The 17,782-nt window shown below is 45.3% G+C and overlaps 1 protein-coding gene across 5 annotated transcripts in view; it reads left to right on the top strand.

Annotated features, from left to right (window-relative positions):
- The window catches only part of sema5ba (sema domain, seven thrombospondin repeats (type 1 and type 1-like), transmembrane domain (TM) and short cytoplasmic domain, (semaphorin) 5Ba), a 265,659-nt gene that overhangs the window by 225,978 nt on the left and 21,899 nt on the right, over positions 1–17,782 (top strand). For all 5 annotated transcript variants that reach the window (XM_049594061.1, XM_049594062.1, XM_049594057.1 and 2 more), the window contains 6 exons: positions 4,417–4,534; positions 5,509–5,693; positions 8,317–8,460; positions 10,064–10,211; positions 11,114–11,339; positions 14,139–14,351. In XM_049594061.1, coding sequence (XP_049450018.1) covers positions 4,417–4,534; positions 5,509–5,693; positions 8,317–8,460; positions 10,064–10,211; positions 11,114–11,339; positions 14,139–14,351 — 1,034 coding nt within the window. The remainder of the gene's footprint in view (positions 1–4,416; positions 4,535–5,508; positions 5,694–8,316; positions 8,461–10,063; positions 10,212–11,113; positions 11,340–14,138; positions 14,352–17,782) is intronic.

Below are 17,782 nucleotides of genomic sequence, written 5' to 3'. Positions count from 1 at the left end.
ATATATCTCATCTGGCCTGGGAACACCTCGGGGTCCTCCAGGAGGAGCTGGAAAGTGTTCCTTGTTTAGCCTGCTCGATATGGTCTCAGCCTCAGGACCATGTTTTGAAGGTCTCAGACTTGTCTCAGACTCGACAACAACCATCAGGACCACAACTGCAGGAAGATCATTGTTGATGGTTAAGTTGATTTCAGCTTCTTATTGTTTGAATTTGTTTGCTGACAGAAAAGACAATATATACAATATAGCAATATAAGAGGCGGATGAAGAGGAACCTTAATTTGTTTTTGTGTGGATTGTTTGTATGGAAATGTGGATCCATCCTCATCCTCACTGTGACCTCGTCACATGTCCACGTTTGGTCATGGACTTTCCACGTCCACATATGACGTCCAAGGTACCCTGGGTGTGTTGGTTGTTGACGTTCTGGGACGCCGTGTCAACTTCAGCCTGTTACATGCATTGTCTGTTTTCAAAATACACTTCTGTTTTCACAGGAAATGTACAGTTTGATACAGTCTCTTTCAAAATAAAAGCACTACGTCAGTACAACACCACCAACTGACGTTTTTTCCTTCAACAACACACACGTGGTTACATTTAGCCAACACACACACACGGTTACGTTTAGCCAACACACACACGTGGTTGCGTTTAGCCAACACACACACGTGGTTGCGTTTAACCAACACACACACGTGGTTGCGTTTAACCAACACACACACGTGGTTGCGTTTAGCCGACACACACGTGGTTGCGTTTAGCCAACACACACACACGTGGTTACGTTTAGCCAACACACACACACGTGGTTACGTTTGTAACACACACACACGCGCTTGCGTTTTGCTATCACACACACACGTGGTTACGTTTAGCCAACACACACACACGTGGTTACGTTTAGCCAACACACACACGTGGTTACATTTAGCCAACACACACACACGTGGTTACGTTTAGCCAACACACACATGGTTACGTTTAGCTGACACACACACGTGGTTACGTTTAGCCAACACACACACGTGGTTGCGTTTAGCGGACACGCACACATGGTTACGTTTAGCCGAAACACACACGTGGTTACGTTTAGCCGACACACACACATGGTTACGTTTAGCCGACACACACACATGGTTACGTTTAGCCGACACACACACGTGGTTACGTTTAGCCGACACACACACACACGTGGTTACGTTTAGCCAACACACACACGTGGTTACGTTTAGCCGACACACACACACACGTGGTTACGTTTAGCCAACACACACACGTGGTTACGTTTAGCCAACACACACACGTGGTTGGGTTTAGCAATAAAGAACAGGGTTTGGCTTTACAATCTTACAGGAAGTGAACACCGACCTCTTCGGTGAAAGTTGGTGGCTGTTGGACCCATCCACCACCCCTCCCATCTGCCCTACTCGGACTTCCGCTGCCTTAACTGTCCTTGCTGTCCCACCTGTGTGTCCCCCTGTCGCCACCGGGCGCCGTTAAACAAGAACAGTGACTGGCCGTTCCATTTCATCGTAAATGTGTCCTGCAGTGTGGGACTCACTCTGGTCTGGTGTTAGTCTCAGTCCCTCAAAGTCTTGGTCTGGTCTTGGTCATGACCTGGTCTCAGTTTACATGGTTTTGTCTATATAACGCTGCATGTTTTCCTGTTGCTGTGTCACCATCATCTGCAATTTGTATTCATTTTTGCAGCCACTTTGTTTCCTCAGTGCAGTGCATTGTGGGACAGCAGTGCCCATCTGAAGCAATTGTCCATATAGTGCAGTAAAGCACAGATTTAGGACAAAGTGCTGAATCCAGATAGGTGCAGATATTTATGGGTATACGTGTTCTGGGAGTCTGTGTGTTCTTGTTTGCCTGCAGCTGTATGAATATCTTAACCCACTGCATTAACCCCGTCCTCACCTGCACCGCCAGCTGATACGTGTTTCCTTGTTTTAAGAGCTCACAGCACAGCTCAGAGGAGTCATCTTTTTATTTCATATTTTGATCAGCTTTTTTCTCTGAATTACTGCAAACAGGTGAATCCAGGACTTACTGTGTCTCTCCCTGAGGTCAGAATCCTCCCAATCTGCCTCTCGGCACACTTTACCCGCAGCTAATTGGGCCTCAAGTTTCTCCCACCTCTCTGTTTCATACAACATCGTTTATTCCATCCTTGAAATATGCACACATTAACTGTTCCGCTTAGCTGGCCGCTGTAATGGTGTGTGTGTGTGTGTGTGTGTGTGTGTGGGTAATCAGAAAGCCAAATGAGAATTCTTCAGCCATGATGACGGTGCAGACTCACACATCAGAGCAGTCACAGATACAATAAAGTCGACCTTGAGCCTAAATGGTAACGCCCCCCTCCCCCGCCCTCTGAAATGAACTATTAGGATCAGTGAAGTGTGAATTTGTGTCTGACCTCATTATGATTATTGTGTCATCGGTATTGGAGATTGCATCCGGCACCTGTCGCTTAATTAAAATGACACACAGGAAGGTTAGTGAGTGAAGTGAAGGAAGTCGTCCTTCTTCCAGCTGAGAACATGGCCTCCCCGTCTCTCCTTTCACCTCCTGTGCCCAGGCGCTCTCTGTCTGCGGGGTCACCTCTGATGTGCTGGCGAAGCAGTAATGTCTTTATTGGATCTAAGCCGACCCCGAGTTCAGCGCGGAGCCCCAGACCTGGCACAGAGAGCTGCATCAACACTTGGAGATTCCTCAACCTCCAGGCTGAAACACTACAGGGCTCTTCAAATAAACCATGAAGGTCTGTGCCAGGAAGAGAAAAGACAACAACAACAGGAATCTCTGCTTTCAGCTGAACAGAGGGAGCGAGGAGGAGGAGGGGGGACGCTACAGGGCTGTGATGAAGGAGAGGAGCAGGAGAGGCAGGAGGATGAAGAAGGGGAGAAACAAAGGGAGGATATGAAGGAGAGGAGAGGAGGCAGACGTGAAGGGGAGTGTTTGAGAGAGAGGAGTTACTCAGTCGATGCCTTTATCCTGCGTTCCTGAGGCATCCAGATCAGCTCTGCCGGCTTAGCCTCGTCATTAACAGCTTTAGATTTAATTAGGCGTCATTAAGCTTCTGTTTTACTGGAGAAGCTTACAAATATTTAATCACTGTTTGGGTGATGTACCGTGTATGCTGTTGTTTGTGTGAGCGCCCAGGGAGGAGCGATGCACGCAGACGTCTGCGCTGTGTCACGTTTCACAGTCATTTATGACAGTTAGGAAAGTGCAGCAGGTCTGAGGCCGGTGTGTGTGTCTGGGTACGACTTAGTGTCAGTGCTGCCACAGTTAGACTCTGTCTTTATTTTATTAACTTCTTATTTGTGATTTCTCTGCATTCTCACATCCCATTTCACTGTTTTATTATCAAGGTTAAAGACCTGAGGGGACGGAGCCCCACTGAGCCTGTGCTGGTTTGTTATTTTATTTTGTTGTGTTTTATTTTATTATTTTTATTTTCATTTTGTTGTTTTCATCTTATTTTATTTTATTATTTCTATTTCATTTTATGAGCTCAAATTGCTGTGAGCTAAAGACATTGAACTCGGCCCAATAACTGGGAATGATGTGCAAATGCTTCCCAAAAAACAGGACTCTATTCGGCCACCTTAACCTTCCTGTGTAACCGTCTGCCGTTATTGTGTGTATCCTGCAGTAATCAGTGTGTAGCTGCTGCCATGTTGAGGCAGAGGGTACTGTCTGTAGCTCTGGTTGAGGGTGAGAGGCTGTCAGCAGATAAACAGAGATCTGTGTGGGTACATGAGACCCTAAAAAAGAGGCTGGATCATGGGGAGTACCACCAGTTGGTCCAGGAGCTTCTCCTCCATCATGGACGTTTACAGTACTGCACTTATCTGCTGTTTTCTATTCAGATGGTGCTAACTGTGCTTTGTAAAGTCGTATAGCTCTGGGTATCCAGCAACCACTACCACCAGTTTCTCCTCCGTTGCTTACCAACTGTACACTTGTTGTCGTGACCACCACAGAAGCCCCGCCTCTCAAATCATCTGATTGGACAATGGGAAAAGCAGGGATGACGTGGGGCACTGTTCTGCTCTGAGCTGAGGTTTTTTTACTCAGAGTTCAGAGCGCTCCGGCAGAAACAACAGGCACAAACTGTTATGAAAAGCACTTCCTGTGTGATCTTACAGGGAGGCAGATGCTTGAAACTGGGTGTAAAGTTGCTCCTGAAATACGTTTGTTAATCACAATTATTCGTTTATTTTCTGCTGTTTTCAGCTGATTGTTTCGTCTGTCCAGAGAATACATATGAAAAATATTCTTTGTGTTTCACTCTGGTACATTTTGCTCTGATGTTTATTAATGTATAACAGTTAAGCCTCCTCATTTTGCTGACAACATGTTCTTCCTCCCTCCTCCTCTTCCTCCCATCCCCTGCAGGCTGTGCTTGGAGGCGAGGGACCCGTACTGCGGCTGGGACTTCAGGCAGCGCAGATGCACCACGCTGGAGGACAGCTCCAACATGAGCCAGTGGAAGCAGAACATCACCGTCTGTCCAGTAAGAGTGACGTCACTGCTGCAGTTACTGTAACACGGCGGTGACACATGTGCTCTCATGGGACCTGTAAGACTCAGGCGCCCTGATGATGTCTCATATGTCACAGTGGCGTGTGTCATCCATGATGAATGACCTCACAGTGTGTGTCATACAGGACAGGATGTAGGAGCAGTATGGCAAGCCGTTTTAACATTTAATCACTAAGTCCGACTATCCGGAATTACCATTATAGATATCTATAACGTCATTTTGACTAGTAGTAATGTCATTGTGACTAGTATGAATTTTAATTCAAGATATCTACAACGTCATTTTGACTATCTGAAACTCGATTCAAGATATCTAGAAAGGACCATGTAGATATCTTCAACTGATGATAATTAAAGATATCTTGAACTTGAATTATGACTAGTCAAAATTAAATTGTAGATATCTCAAACTGGAATTACAGATATCCACAATTCAATTGCAGATATCCGCAACTACATTGGAGATATCTATAATGACAAACCCCATACACATGAATGGCAAAAATAGTTTGAATCTTACTAGTCAAAACTGAATTACAGATATCTGTAATTAGAGTTTTGACGAGGCAAAATCTAATTACAGATATCTTGAATAAGAGTTTTGACTAGGCAAAATTATGTTGCAGATATCAGTAATGAATATCCAGTCTAGCGATTAAATGTTAATAGGAGCAGCAGAGGAAGGAGAGGAGGTGAACAGGACTGAAGTGAGAAGGATCAGATTTTACTGAGATCAACTGGATTGAATTTGAAGTGAAGTGAATGCAGTAAATGTATTCGTCTATAATCCTCTGGAAACTCGTTCCGTCTTGGAGGAAAAGTCCCGTCTGGCAGCTCGACTCTAAAACTACCTCTGAGTGGTCTGAGTGTTGGATGGTTAAATAACCGCCGCTGATGTTTGCTGACCTCGTCTCATTCTCATCATGACTGATGTTTGTTTTCCAGCTGAGGAACCAAACCACCAACGGGGGCTTCGGGCCCTGGGCGCCATGGCAACCCTGCAACAATGATGACGGGGTGGATGGTGTGAGCTCCTGCTTGTGCCGCTCCAGGTCATGTGACAGCCCCGCCCCTCGCTGTGGAGGCAGAAACTGCGACGGCCCCACCATCGAAGTGTCCAACTGCTCCAGGTGAGGAGAGGAAAAGATTTTTATATTGATCATGAAACAACAACGACCAACACGTGTAATGACCATAATGAGGGCTGGGTGATACTGAGAAAATCAAACATCAAGATGTTTTTGATCGAATACCTTTGAGACGATAGTGTAGAGCTGACTGTTGGTGCTTTCAGAAAATATTTACTCAGTGAGAGTTTTGATAAATAACCATCAGTGATGTGAACATAATGACTGAGTGGGTAAAAATCTCATAAAGAACGGTGAGCGCAAAATCTAGGACGCTGTGTGTCAGTGACAGAATTTAAAGGTGTAATCTAAAGATGGTGATTTTCACTTTGCACAGATGATACAGGATCATTGATCTTTGAATTGATCCACATCAATGGATCGTTGCGCCCCTAGTTTTAGAAATATTTGATAAAATAAAGTTTTAAATTACTGAGGATGACTCGTCCAATCACAGACCCATCATATTTAGAAAAAAAATAATATAATGACTACAGTATCATTCTGAATGCACAAGTTGGAACATGTTTTTAATCAATGGAGGAAAAAAAGACAAGAAAGAAATTCTTATATTTGCTGACTCTCTGACTCTGTTTTCTCTAAAGCTTGTTTGCAGAACGACGAGGAGTGAAAACCAAACCTGCAGGTCAAAACCACAACACCGTATCTAAATCTGATTTTCATCATCATCAGAAGCCAAAAACTAAAAGTTCAGACAAGCTTTAGAAGACCTCATTTATTCCTTCGTCTCCAGTGCGATGAATTATTACCCTGTCTTCCTAAAAATGACAAAGTGCAGCAGATTCAGAAATGCCAGAGAACCAGGAGAACATTAAATCTTTACACTTCCAGTTAGTTAAAGAACAGATTCTAAAGTGCTGTCGCTAGTTTATAAATTACTGAGAAGCCTCGGGGCAAAATTAATTTGAAGAATATAGATCCAGTAGTTCCCCTGAGATCTGCAGGAAGCAGTCGGACTGCAGCACCTCGGGTCAGAACCAGAACACAGAGGCACTGCTTTTAGTGACTACAGCCTGATTCACACAGGACCAGCATCACCTGTAAAGATTTCACCACAAACAACCGACCATATTTCACCAAACACAGAGATCATGTGATGATATGAGTCCTGTGTGAATCGGCATCTTGTGCTCAGAGCGAATTCAAATCTATCAGAAGAGTGAAATCTGTTGGCGCCCAGTAGCTCAGTGGGTAGAGTGGGCGTCCATGTACAAAGGCAGTGTCCTTGCTGCAGCAGCGGTGGGTTCAGTTCCAGCCTGTGGCCCTTTGCTGCATGTCGTTCACCCACTTTCTCCCCTGTCACACTTAATACTCTCCTACTGATTATAGACATGCCCTAAAAAATAATCTTGAAGAAAAAAGATGAGCGACATCTCAAAAGACGTTTGACAGAATCGATTCCGTTTGTTTAACACGCCTTTAAAAGACAAAGGAGGTTAACTCTGTACATCCCAGTTAGTGGTGCTGTGTCATGGTTCATGTAAAATACAGACTTCATCTGCTCATCTGTGCAAATGTGCTGCATGAATCACAGAGCTGGGGGAGTTATTTCTGAATCACATGAGTCTCCTGGTTATAATCGTCATACTCAGATTATTAATTTGTCTCCTGCACTTTTCCTTTATTAAATGAAGCCATCACATCTTATTACTGCTCTGTGACTCTACTTTAACTTGTGTGCTCTCTTTTGTCTATTTGCATTTTATTTTCCTTTTTAAATTGATTTCATTGTTCTCTTCATCGTCTTTAAACTGCTGTTCTGATGTCTGTGCTCGTCTCTGTGTCTGAAATGTGCTTCACAAAGAGGCGTGGTTTGTTTAAACAAGACTGAAGCTGTGAATTATATTATATCCAATATTAAAAATGATGCATTATAATGAGAGCTACAGGATATCATAAAAAGTCACGGTACAAATTGAGGTTATAACGCACTCTGGCCCAAATTATTTCACTGCTGTGACTGAGGACATTAAAATTTTAATTTTGTAAATGAGAACATCTTTTCCTAAACTCTGATACTGCAGCAGCGACGTCCTGACTGACTTTGAAGCGTCCACCTCAGGGTACGATTTGCACTCTGACAGAACATGAGAAAGATCATGAACGTGAGGAATCTTATTAGAAAGTGTAGGTGACATCCAGCTCTCCTTGTGACACCTCTGTTCGCCTGTGTCTGCGGGGGAATTGGCCAATCAGCCGCACCGAGAGCAGAGCACAGACGCAGAGCTTAGGCGCCTTCATCCCACCGGATAGCTCCGCCAGATTTAATCCTCGGTGTCGAAATTGAATTGTGCTTTTGCAGAAAGTGGCAATTAAATCATGAGAAGTGCTACCCAGGAACAAAGCACTTAAGCAAATTGAATGAATGTTTCCCAGTCAGAATGGGCTCCCCGTGTGTGTGTGTTTGCATTTCTGTTTCCAGAAGCAACGAATCAGAGTAATGATTAGACCGAGCTAAAAGGCGCTTTCTTTTTTCCCCCTCTCTTTCGCATTAGAGAACATCCTGTGAAAGAATAATACTAAAAGCATTGGTGAATAATTATGCAGCTTTTGGAACCATTATGAAATAGGTTACTAATACTTTTCCATGTGTCTGTTGCTATAGAAATGGAGGCTGGACGCCCTGGTCGTCATGGGGACAGTGCAGCACTACCTGTGGTACGGGCTTCGAGCTGCGGCAGCGTTCATGTAACAACCCGTCACCCCGACATGGCGGCCGTGTGTGTGTGGGGCCGAGCAGGGACGAGAGGTGAGACGGACCACAGTAATTATGTTCATTAAGTTACCGTCCAAACTTTGACGCTCTGGAGAGACGGCAGTGATCACATGCGTCTGTCATGGACGTACAGCAGAACCCTCCTCGTCATGTTGGACCTGTGAGACGGACAAAACCTGAGATTTGAGTGTTTTCACTTTAAAATCGAAGGTCCAGTTTTGAGACAATCAGGTACCAAGTCATTGTTTTTGTGGCTTAAAGCTGGAGTGACAGGAAATCTGGAAAGTCTGGTCGTCTCAAATAAGTCCCAGGCTGGAGTGACGTTAACTCACAGAGCCACTCGCAGGAATTAATATAGTTTACATATGTTAAAGTGTAATGTGTCATTAGGGGTGATATCTCATGATGTTAAAGCTGGGTTGGCTAGAAATCTAGAAAAGGCAAAATCAAAAAGGTAGAATTTTAAAATCCACCCTCCTCCTGCAGCTCCTCCCCTCTCTGTCCTAAGCTCCTCCCACCAGATGACCACAGACATATGCACACACTTCATACAGTAACACAGTGTTTCCCATACATTGATTTATTCAATCTTATTTTATTATAGAGTTGCACACAGCTCATTCCCTCAGCCCCTCGTTGCCCCGCTCTCTCTCTTTATCAGACCAGAAATGAGACCAGAATTAGCTGCTAGCCACCCCACGCTCCCTCCGCCTCGCTCCCCACCACTGTGGACTGCTTCTCCAAGAGGAGAGCGGGAACCATCTTTAGAGACGGACCCTCAGTAAGCGGATGTAGCGGCTTGAATTCGGCCAGCACAAACCCTCCAGCTCCTGGTGTCACAGCAGGCTGGTGGCCAGAAACATTACCGCATCTAACCTGTGTAACAGCAGCAACAGAAAGTTAGCTGATCTGGCAGGATGTCAGGGCTGTCCGATCCCTGGAGCAAGGATTTACACATTCTGGATTCAGGTTGTTTCAGCTGCTGACTGGGGGTCAGTCTCTGGAACGAGGTGGTCTGTAGCAGCAGGGAGTGAGGTGGAGGACACACTGTGATTTGAGGCTCTTGCTAACGTTAGCTACATCAACATTAACCTGAAGCTGCAGCTGTGAGTCTTTGGCTCCTGTTAGCAGAAGGCTAAACTGTTAGCATCATGTTGTCTCCATGTCTGAAACTCTTCACTGATACTGACACGTGTTTTATTTAGTTTATTGTCAGACTCTCTTTCAGACTCTGTTTGATCAGCCCGTCTCTTTGTTGGGTTGCTCTGCAGTGGAGACAGTTGTTGGCAATGCTGGAACAGCAACTTTTTCTGCAGGATTCTCCTCCATTCAGTTAGGCTTTCACTGAAGAGACATGTGCAGGCAGAGTCTCACATTACGGCTGTAATTTCTAAAGCCTAAAAACAGAGCCAAGAGGAAGAACAGGAGTCTAGTTTTCTCTCTGACCACTTGGATTACAATATGCTCAAACTTTATGATGGGATTTGCCACAATGACGCCTAAATTAACCCTCCTACCCAGCTTTAAACTCTGGTTCAAGTCTGGAGCTCCTTCTGAGTCCGTATCCTCTAAAACTCCTCCCACCTCTTCCTCCTCCTCCTCCTCCTCCTTCTCCTCTCCCCCACCGTCTCCACAGGTTCTGTAATGAAGGCGTGTCCTGTCCTCAGCCGATCTTCTGGTCCCCGTGGGGCTCCTGGACCAAGTGCAGCACTGAGTGCGGGGGCGGCGTCCACTCCAGGGTCCGCACCTGTGAGAATGGCAACAGCTGCCCAGGATGTGCACTGGTAGGAAACACACACAAATACACACCTAGATAGACACACACAATAAAACATCTGTCAGCGTAGAACGACCTTGAGACGTAAAACCTGTCTCTCTGCCTGTGTGGCAGATCAATCAGGCTCATCAGCAGGTATTTATTAGATTGAGGACAGATCAGACTCCGATCAGAGCAGAGACCTGCTGTTTCTGTAGGTCTGTGAGAAAATGTTAACCAGTACGTGTTGGTCCTCTGTGTGTGTTGGAGGCTGGACTTAAACGACACTTTAATGAAGCGAGGGCAAAATTATTACAGAGGTGAACAGATGATAAACGACAGCAGAGATACACACATGTCAGATTTCCTGGCCTGACCGTGAATGTCTCAGCTGGTGTCAGCACAGTGACAGCGTGTCCACATTTAGATCGTTGTTTACCAAAAAATGTCGTTTAAATGTCACGCAGATCCTTGACGTCAAAACAAAGTGTCACATGTCTGTTTTTAAGTGAAAAATGTGGGATGATTTATGTCACTGTGACGACTGATGGTCTCTGGGGATCAGCCACAGTTCAGGTTTCAACAGAGGACGGAAAAATGTCAATACTGATAAATCTGTGTCTCCATAAACACGGTGCATGAGGATGGGCTTATTTTGGAAACAGCACTGATATATAACCTTATTTGAGTCAGAGGTCGGTGTAACACTGAAGTGTCTCAATCTAATGGACAGGTTGTGTAAATGTGGTTTGGGTGCTCGTGTTCACTGGAGGATGAATTCTTTTGATCTTCTCTCTTTCATTAAAAAAACTGGTGTTGTGTGGAGCAGCGACCGGCGCAGCTTCTAACGTCTCCTCCATTTAGTCTGTTTTAGATTCTGTGCGAAAGTTAACCCTGTGCAGCCCTGACGTCTCCCTCCTCCTCCTGCAGGAGTACAAGGCCTGTAACCTGGAGGCGTGTCCCGAGGTGAAGAGGAACACACCTTGGACCCCCTGGATGCCCGTCAATGTGACTCAGGGCGGAGCTCGTCAGGAGCAGAGGATGCGCTACATGTGCCGCGCCCACCTGTCTGATCCCCACGAGCTGCAGATCGGACGCAGGAAGGTGGAGACGCGCTTCTGTCCCAACGATGGAACAGCAGCCTGCGAGACAGACAGTAAGTTAACCAGCTGACGGCGTCCAGCACCACGCAGAGCAGAGCTGCTATAAGATCAGTGTTATCATGGCTGTATGGCTCATTGTTTTTATAAATGGTTACTACAAACCAGTGGTGACATGGAGCAGAAGAAGTTCACACCTGTGAGCTCTGGTGTACCTAACATCAGGAGTTCTCAGGATGATGCAGTGAAATTATACGCACATATGTATCCACCATCACTGTAGCCCTGTTAGCTTAGAATGAACCACATGGCTCAAAAAAAGTGAGCTCACAGGCTGCAAATAAAAACATGCAAGCTAGCCAAGACACATCATTGACTGTTAATCATTAGTGTAGTTTGTCCACTCTGAATGAAGACAAAAGGCCAGTGGACTGGACGCAGCAGCGACAGGTGTTTGTACATCAAAGCATCAGGTTTCTACAGCGTTGAGCACTTTTATCTGCCCTCATCTTGGCAGCTGATGGCGCCAGTCTGTGGTTGTATCTTCAGCTAGAGTATTTTACAGCTTATTTAAACATGGCGGGAAAAGGACTCGTTCTATAGCAACAGTTTTACATGAAGTGAAATGAAATTTAAGAGGTTGTAGTGCTCAGTTTGAATCTGAATTAGTCTCTCCTGGTCTGTAGCTTAGGGTGATGACTGAAAGAATGAGGTCACAGATACAGGCGTCTGAAATGAGTTTCCTCTGTAGGGTGTCTGGGCTCAGCCTTCAGCCCTTTTTAGATAGGTATTGTGCAAATCTGCAGGAAAGCCCAATCAGTCTTTTTTCAGCATTGGCAGTATAAAAACAAAATCGGGGAGTGCAGCAAAATGCCGCCTACCTACTTTTGTTTATACAGAATGTGCCTTTTTCGGGGCAATGGGGGGCGTGAGCAAGTAACAAAACGTGTAGCTCAGCGTGTGACATAAACAGTGACGTGGGAGGGAAGCCGCGGCTGGTCAGTCCTTTGGCGATTCTCTCGTAAGTCGGCCCGTCCTTCACCGTCCCCGTCATCTGACGGTTAATGGCCTCTTCGTTTGCGAGGACAAGGAGGGCACGCAATTCCTTGTCTCCCCAGTTGCTCATCTTTACAGTGTCTGTCAGGTTTGTGTTTCCCTCTTGCTACTAGCTGCTCGCTAATTCCTGCTATCAGCTGTTTCCTGTTTATCCACCACCAGTGGCTCGCACGTGTGGCGTCATCAACAGCTCCTCCCACAAGTCATCAACAGCTCCTCCCACAAGTCATCAACAGCTCCTCCCACAAGTCATCAACAGCTCCTCCCACAAGTCATCAACAGCCCCTCCTGTTGCAGAAGGCCGTCTCGGTCTTTTTAAACTAAAAGGGTTCCACCAATATTTCTACCCTATGAGGCGGAAAATTGGGCACCACGGATCAACTCGGAAACGCTCGCAGCTTGCCGGCAAATAGGCCCAACATTCGCCGAAAATCTGGCAGTGTAAAAGGGGCTTTAGAGATAGGGGGAGGAGTCAGACATCTGGAGGGAGCTCGGAGTAGAGCCGCTGCTCCTTCATGTTGAGGTGGTTCAACATCTGATCAGGATCCTCCTGTCACAGGTTTTCCAGGTACATCTCACTGGTAGGAGGCCCCCGGGGGCATTATATATGTCATCTGGACTGGGAACACCTTGCAAGGAGCTGGAAAACATTGCTGGTGAGAGGGGCGTCTGGATTGCTTTGCTCGGCCTGCTGCCCCTGAGACCTTGCCCCAGATACACAGTTGAAAATGGAATAGAGTAGAATAGTCTTTCCTTTCATATAAACAGTGGCAGACTTTGGTGAATATGTTACCCAGAGACAGCAACAACAGTTTTCTGATGAACAAAACTGACACAGAAAACTGGAACTAATTCAGAGGAACACCTGTAAGTTGTGCTCACCTGCTGCCCCTCGCTCACACCTTCGGATAATACGTCATAAATTAGCATCCTGTTGTGGCTCGCAGCTGTAACCGAACTGATCCCAAAAATCTACCTGAGGGGAGAAACACTCCTTAAATTGTGTCTTTCTTGTAACAACATCTAAGTGAGTAGTTTTTCACCTTTAGCTTTGCATCAGTTGCTTCACACAGAGGTTCTGACCTTTGTGTCAGATGGGCCTGCTCAGTAATCGTCACCTGTGAACTGTAGTGAACTGAGTCTGAAGTGAGCTGATAGAAAAGAAAATGTGCAGAGAATCGAAAAGATATTTTTGTGTATTTATGGTGAAATGTCAACAGGATAATAATCAGTGTCTCTGTATGGATGTGTGTACAGACACACACACAGTCACCACACACACTCGTGCACAGACAGTGAGCAGCAGCGTGCTAAGATTCCTTCAGTAGGTGCGTGACATGTGGAAAGGGCGCTCCTGTTAGCTCCCTACATGCTGTTAGTGCCGGGGTCACAGTGCAGCTCGCTCACACACACACACACACACACACACACACACACACACACACACACACACACACACACAGGGTCACAGTCCACTGCTCTCCACTGGTGGCTTTTTCATGCCTCCCTCCCCTGAATCGATTACTTGTCTCCCCCTGTCAGCCTCCTGGGGGGCCCATCCACTCTGACAAACTGATGAAACACAGACAGCAGGGAACGCTGGGATGTATGAGAGACACAGAGAGGACAGACTGAGAAATATGCCTGCTGGCAAAGTCATACACACAGAGTGACTTACACTCAAAGAGTCTGCATGCTCCACCTCTACCTTTAAATTCTTTAAACTCTCCATCTGACAGTGCTGCTCATATTTCTCTTCCTGTGACTTTAATCTAACCTGGAGCGTTTTCCCTGTCCAGCCCTCGTCGAGGAGCTTCTGAAGACACCGGTGGTGAGGGTGGCGGGCGCCGGCTGGTCGTCATGGGAGACCTGGTCGAGCTGCTCGCAGAGTTGTGCCAAAGGCTACCGCACCCGACGGCGAACCTGCGCCGGACCGGAGGGGAAGAGCGCACCTGTCGCATGCCGTGGGTCACCTGTGGAGTACCAGGACTGTAACGTCCAGGCGTGTCCAGGTGAGTGAGGACACATCAGAACCAGCTCCATTCATGCTCACTTATGACTCAGTATTTTATTTATTCATTTATTTATTTACTTGTTTGTCTGAAGTGGACCAAACCAGTGATTCACTACAATAACACAACATGTACAATAAAATACAGGCAATGACTGAGACAAAGTGGAGACCACAATAAGAACAAAAATAAAAAATTTAAAAATGAAACACACAAAAATAATTTTTCTTAAAAAAGAAAAGAAAACAGGAGAGAGCCAGTTTTTAAAAACGCCCAAAATACAAAAATGTGGCTTGAGGTCAGATTTAAAAACACCTGACCCAGCAGAGACTCTCATGTAGACGTGTTCAGGCTGCTGGTGTTAAAATCTGGTGGATAACAAGTCGCTCACATCAGGTTTTTGACAACTGAGAACTTTCTGTTTGACAGTAGAGTGTTATTGCTCTGATGTAATCCACTACAGAATACGTATATTTAGGTGTAGAGGCCCAGACACAGCAGAACGACTTCAGAGAACTAGCAGCAACAAAGTGTCTGAGCCAAAAAGTTGCACGTGAACGCACCACAAAGACTACAGCCAGTGTGAGAGGAAATAAGTCTCCACAGCAGCAGACAGCGGTCGTCTTGTTCATCATTGTAAAAGGGAAACAGGAGGAGCGTCTTGATGCTAGTTAGCCAGTTAGCACATCAACAACACAATCAGAGCATATTTACCGTGCGCCAGTGAACAATAACACAAACCATCAGGAAACGTTTCTGCTGAAGAGAAAAAGAATCTGACCTCATGGAACAAGTTGGTTTTGGTACACTCCCTCTGGACTTTAGCTCCTCCTCACCTCTGTTTCTCCTCTCGTGCACTGAACTGAATTTATGATCAGAGTGATTTCGCTGACTGACGGGCTGAACTGGCCATAAAAAGCCAACACAGGCCGACAAGCTGCAACTAGTGACAGACACTCACCAGCAGGCCAACATGGACTGACAGCCCACAGTCAGCTTCATGTGTCAGCGCATTAACATGTTGTTAAATCAGTAAAAATAAAGATTTTTACCCCAAAATAATTTATATTCATAAATCATAATTCATAAATCAGCCCTTAAACCTGTCAAACACTGCTGGAGAAATGACAGTTTGTAAATGTTTTTTTACAACCTGTCACCTTCAGTCTAATTTCTGAAACATGAATTCGCCTCACTGGATTAGTTTAGTAATAAATTTAAAACATTTAAACATCCTCATGACTAAAGAGTTGACTTAATTGTCATGGACTGTCGTCGACAAACATTTTGAATTTTCGTTGACTAAAACTATGAAAGATAAACATGACTAAAATATGACTACAACTAAGAGACAGAGATGGAGACGGAGACGCAGAGAGGAGGAAGGTCAATGGTGGTAGTAAAATACTGCTGAGTGGATCATTAGCTTCATTAGCTAATGGTTAGCAGCAGCTGCAGCCGAGCACGAAGAGTCCTTGGACAAATGAAGTTATCTATTTCAAACTCCTCATCAAACCATAATCAGCTGACCCAGGGCTCTGCTGACCACAGACTGCTGCACTGACAGGCTACGCTTATTACACCAGAGCCAGGACACACACACACACACACACACACACACACACGATGGCTGGCATTAGATAAAGGCCCTCTGAAGAGCTGCTCTTTAATATTCATGACTGCTGCCTTATGAATGAAGAATTTATGATGGGATGGAGCTGATCCGCTCTGTGCTGTCTTTAAATGTCAGTTGTTGGTGTCTGTGTGTGATTATCTTAAACAACTGGCACGAGTCACCTCAGGAAGCTGAGGCAGAGCGGCCTTGGTTACGTCCCGCTGGGAGGGAGCCAATCAGGAAGCCTTTTGCTGCGAGTGTCTCAGTGTGCCTGTCCCGCATAGACGCTCAGGTGAGAAGGACAAGGCCGGTGACAGAAGAGAGAATGAGAGCAAAATAGTAATTGATGATGAGATTAGAGAGAAGGACGGAGGCAATATAGATCGCTGTGGAGATTGAAATGAATAGTGTGTGTGTGTGTGTGTGTGTGTGTGTGTGTGTGTGCAGACACTGAGTCAGTCAGTAAGTCACAGTCAGTCTGAGTTCAATTATAAGTTCTATTATAAGAGCTTCTGACCTAAAATCAGTCCCTTACGTAAACGTAATGTACCGACATGATGTCATTGTTTAACATGGCGTGTTGGTTAAAGTGATCCTTTCACCACAGAGCTGTGTGTTCGTCCTCACGTCACCTCTCATGTCAGGTGAGTCCAGTCTGTAATATAATCAAAGTCAGTTCAGTCAGACAGCTCAGAGACTGCCACATTGGGAGGGTGTGTGTTGTAGATGACATGTGGAGAGTGACGTATGACGTGTGTGTGTGTGTGTGTGTGTGTGTGTGTGTGAGCTGAATGCCTGAGCTACCTCGCAGGCATCGCTCCATCTGTGAAGTCTTCTTAACAAACTGCATGTCAGTAACAAGTCATCATGTGACAATTAGAAAGCTTTTTAAATCTGTAGTAGCAGGGCCACGCTCAGGTGCTTTGACACAAGTCAGAGTCAGGTCTCAGGTAGGAGTGTCTCAGTAGCAGGAGTTCAGTCGTTGATACCACAATAAATAAACAAAACAATAAATCCCCTGTACTTCCACATAAAGTCCTTTATTTAAAGCATTTACATGGCTGGTCTTTGTGGTATTTGTCCCGCCCCTCCTGGCTGGATAAAAAGTGACAGTGACGAGCTCAGCATTTTATCCAAAGTGGATATTTTAAACTCTCAGTGACCAGAAACAAATCTCCAAACTTGTTGCACTCTGTGAAGAAGAGACACTCAGCGCCTCGTCACACTGCTGCTGTTTGTAGAAGAGCGTAAAGACTGTAAAGCTTCAATGAAAAGCTCAGTGTGGCTACACAGTTTGAAAAATAAACACCTGCCTCAATTAGACCTGTCCGGTTGCCATTTTTTTAATAGAGGTTTTCGGATGTTTAAAAGCAGGTTGTTGTCTTCTTCAAATTACATGTTTATTCTTCGATTATCCCGTAAATTTAAATATTGCTTTAGTCTGTAAGAGTCCGCAGATCAAAATATTCAAAAGTGTTTTTCATAAAAAATGTATCCAAGTTGTGAGGATGGATTCAACAGGATGAAGCGCGGTTGTGTCGGTATGTCGGGGGCCGTAAAACGAGTGTCGTCTGTGCTGGATCAAATCAATGATCCATGATTTATTAATGTTATCTGAAGCCTCATTTTTAAACAGGTAATATTCAAACTGGTTTAGATTAATAATCTGATAGTATCCCCCTTATCTTTGCTGAGCAACAGTTTCGTGTGGAAAGAATTAAAGGCCTGTCCCAAATATAGGCCTGTTGAGTTCAGTGATTAAAGTGAATAATATCCTGGGCTACTAATTGAAGCTTTACGGTACAAGTCAGCTCTA

Source organism: Epinephelus fuscoguttatus, linkage group LG13 (genome assembly GCF_011397635.1).
Source record: "Epinephelus fuscoguttatus linkage group LG13, E.fuscoguttatus.final_Chr_v1".
NCBI lineage: Eukaryota > Metazoa > Chordata > Actinopteri > Perciformes > Serranidae > Epinephelus > Epinephelus fuscoguttatus.
This window is presented reverse-complemented; position numbering and strand designations above follow the sequence as displayed.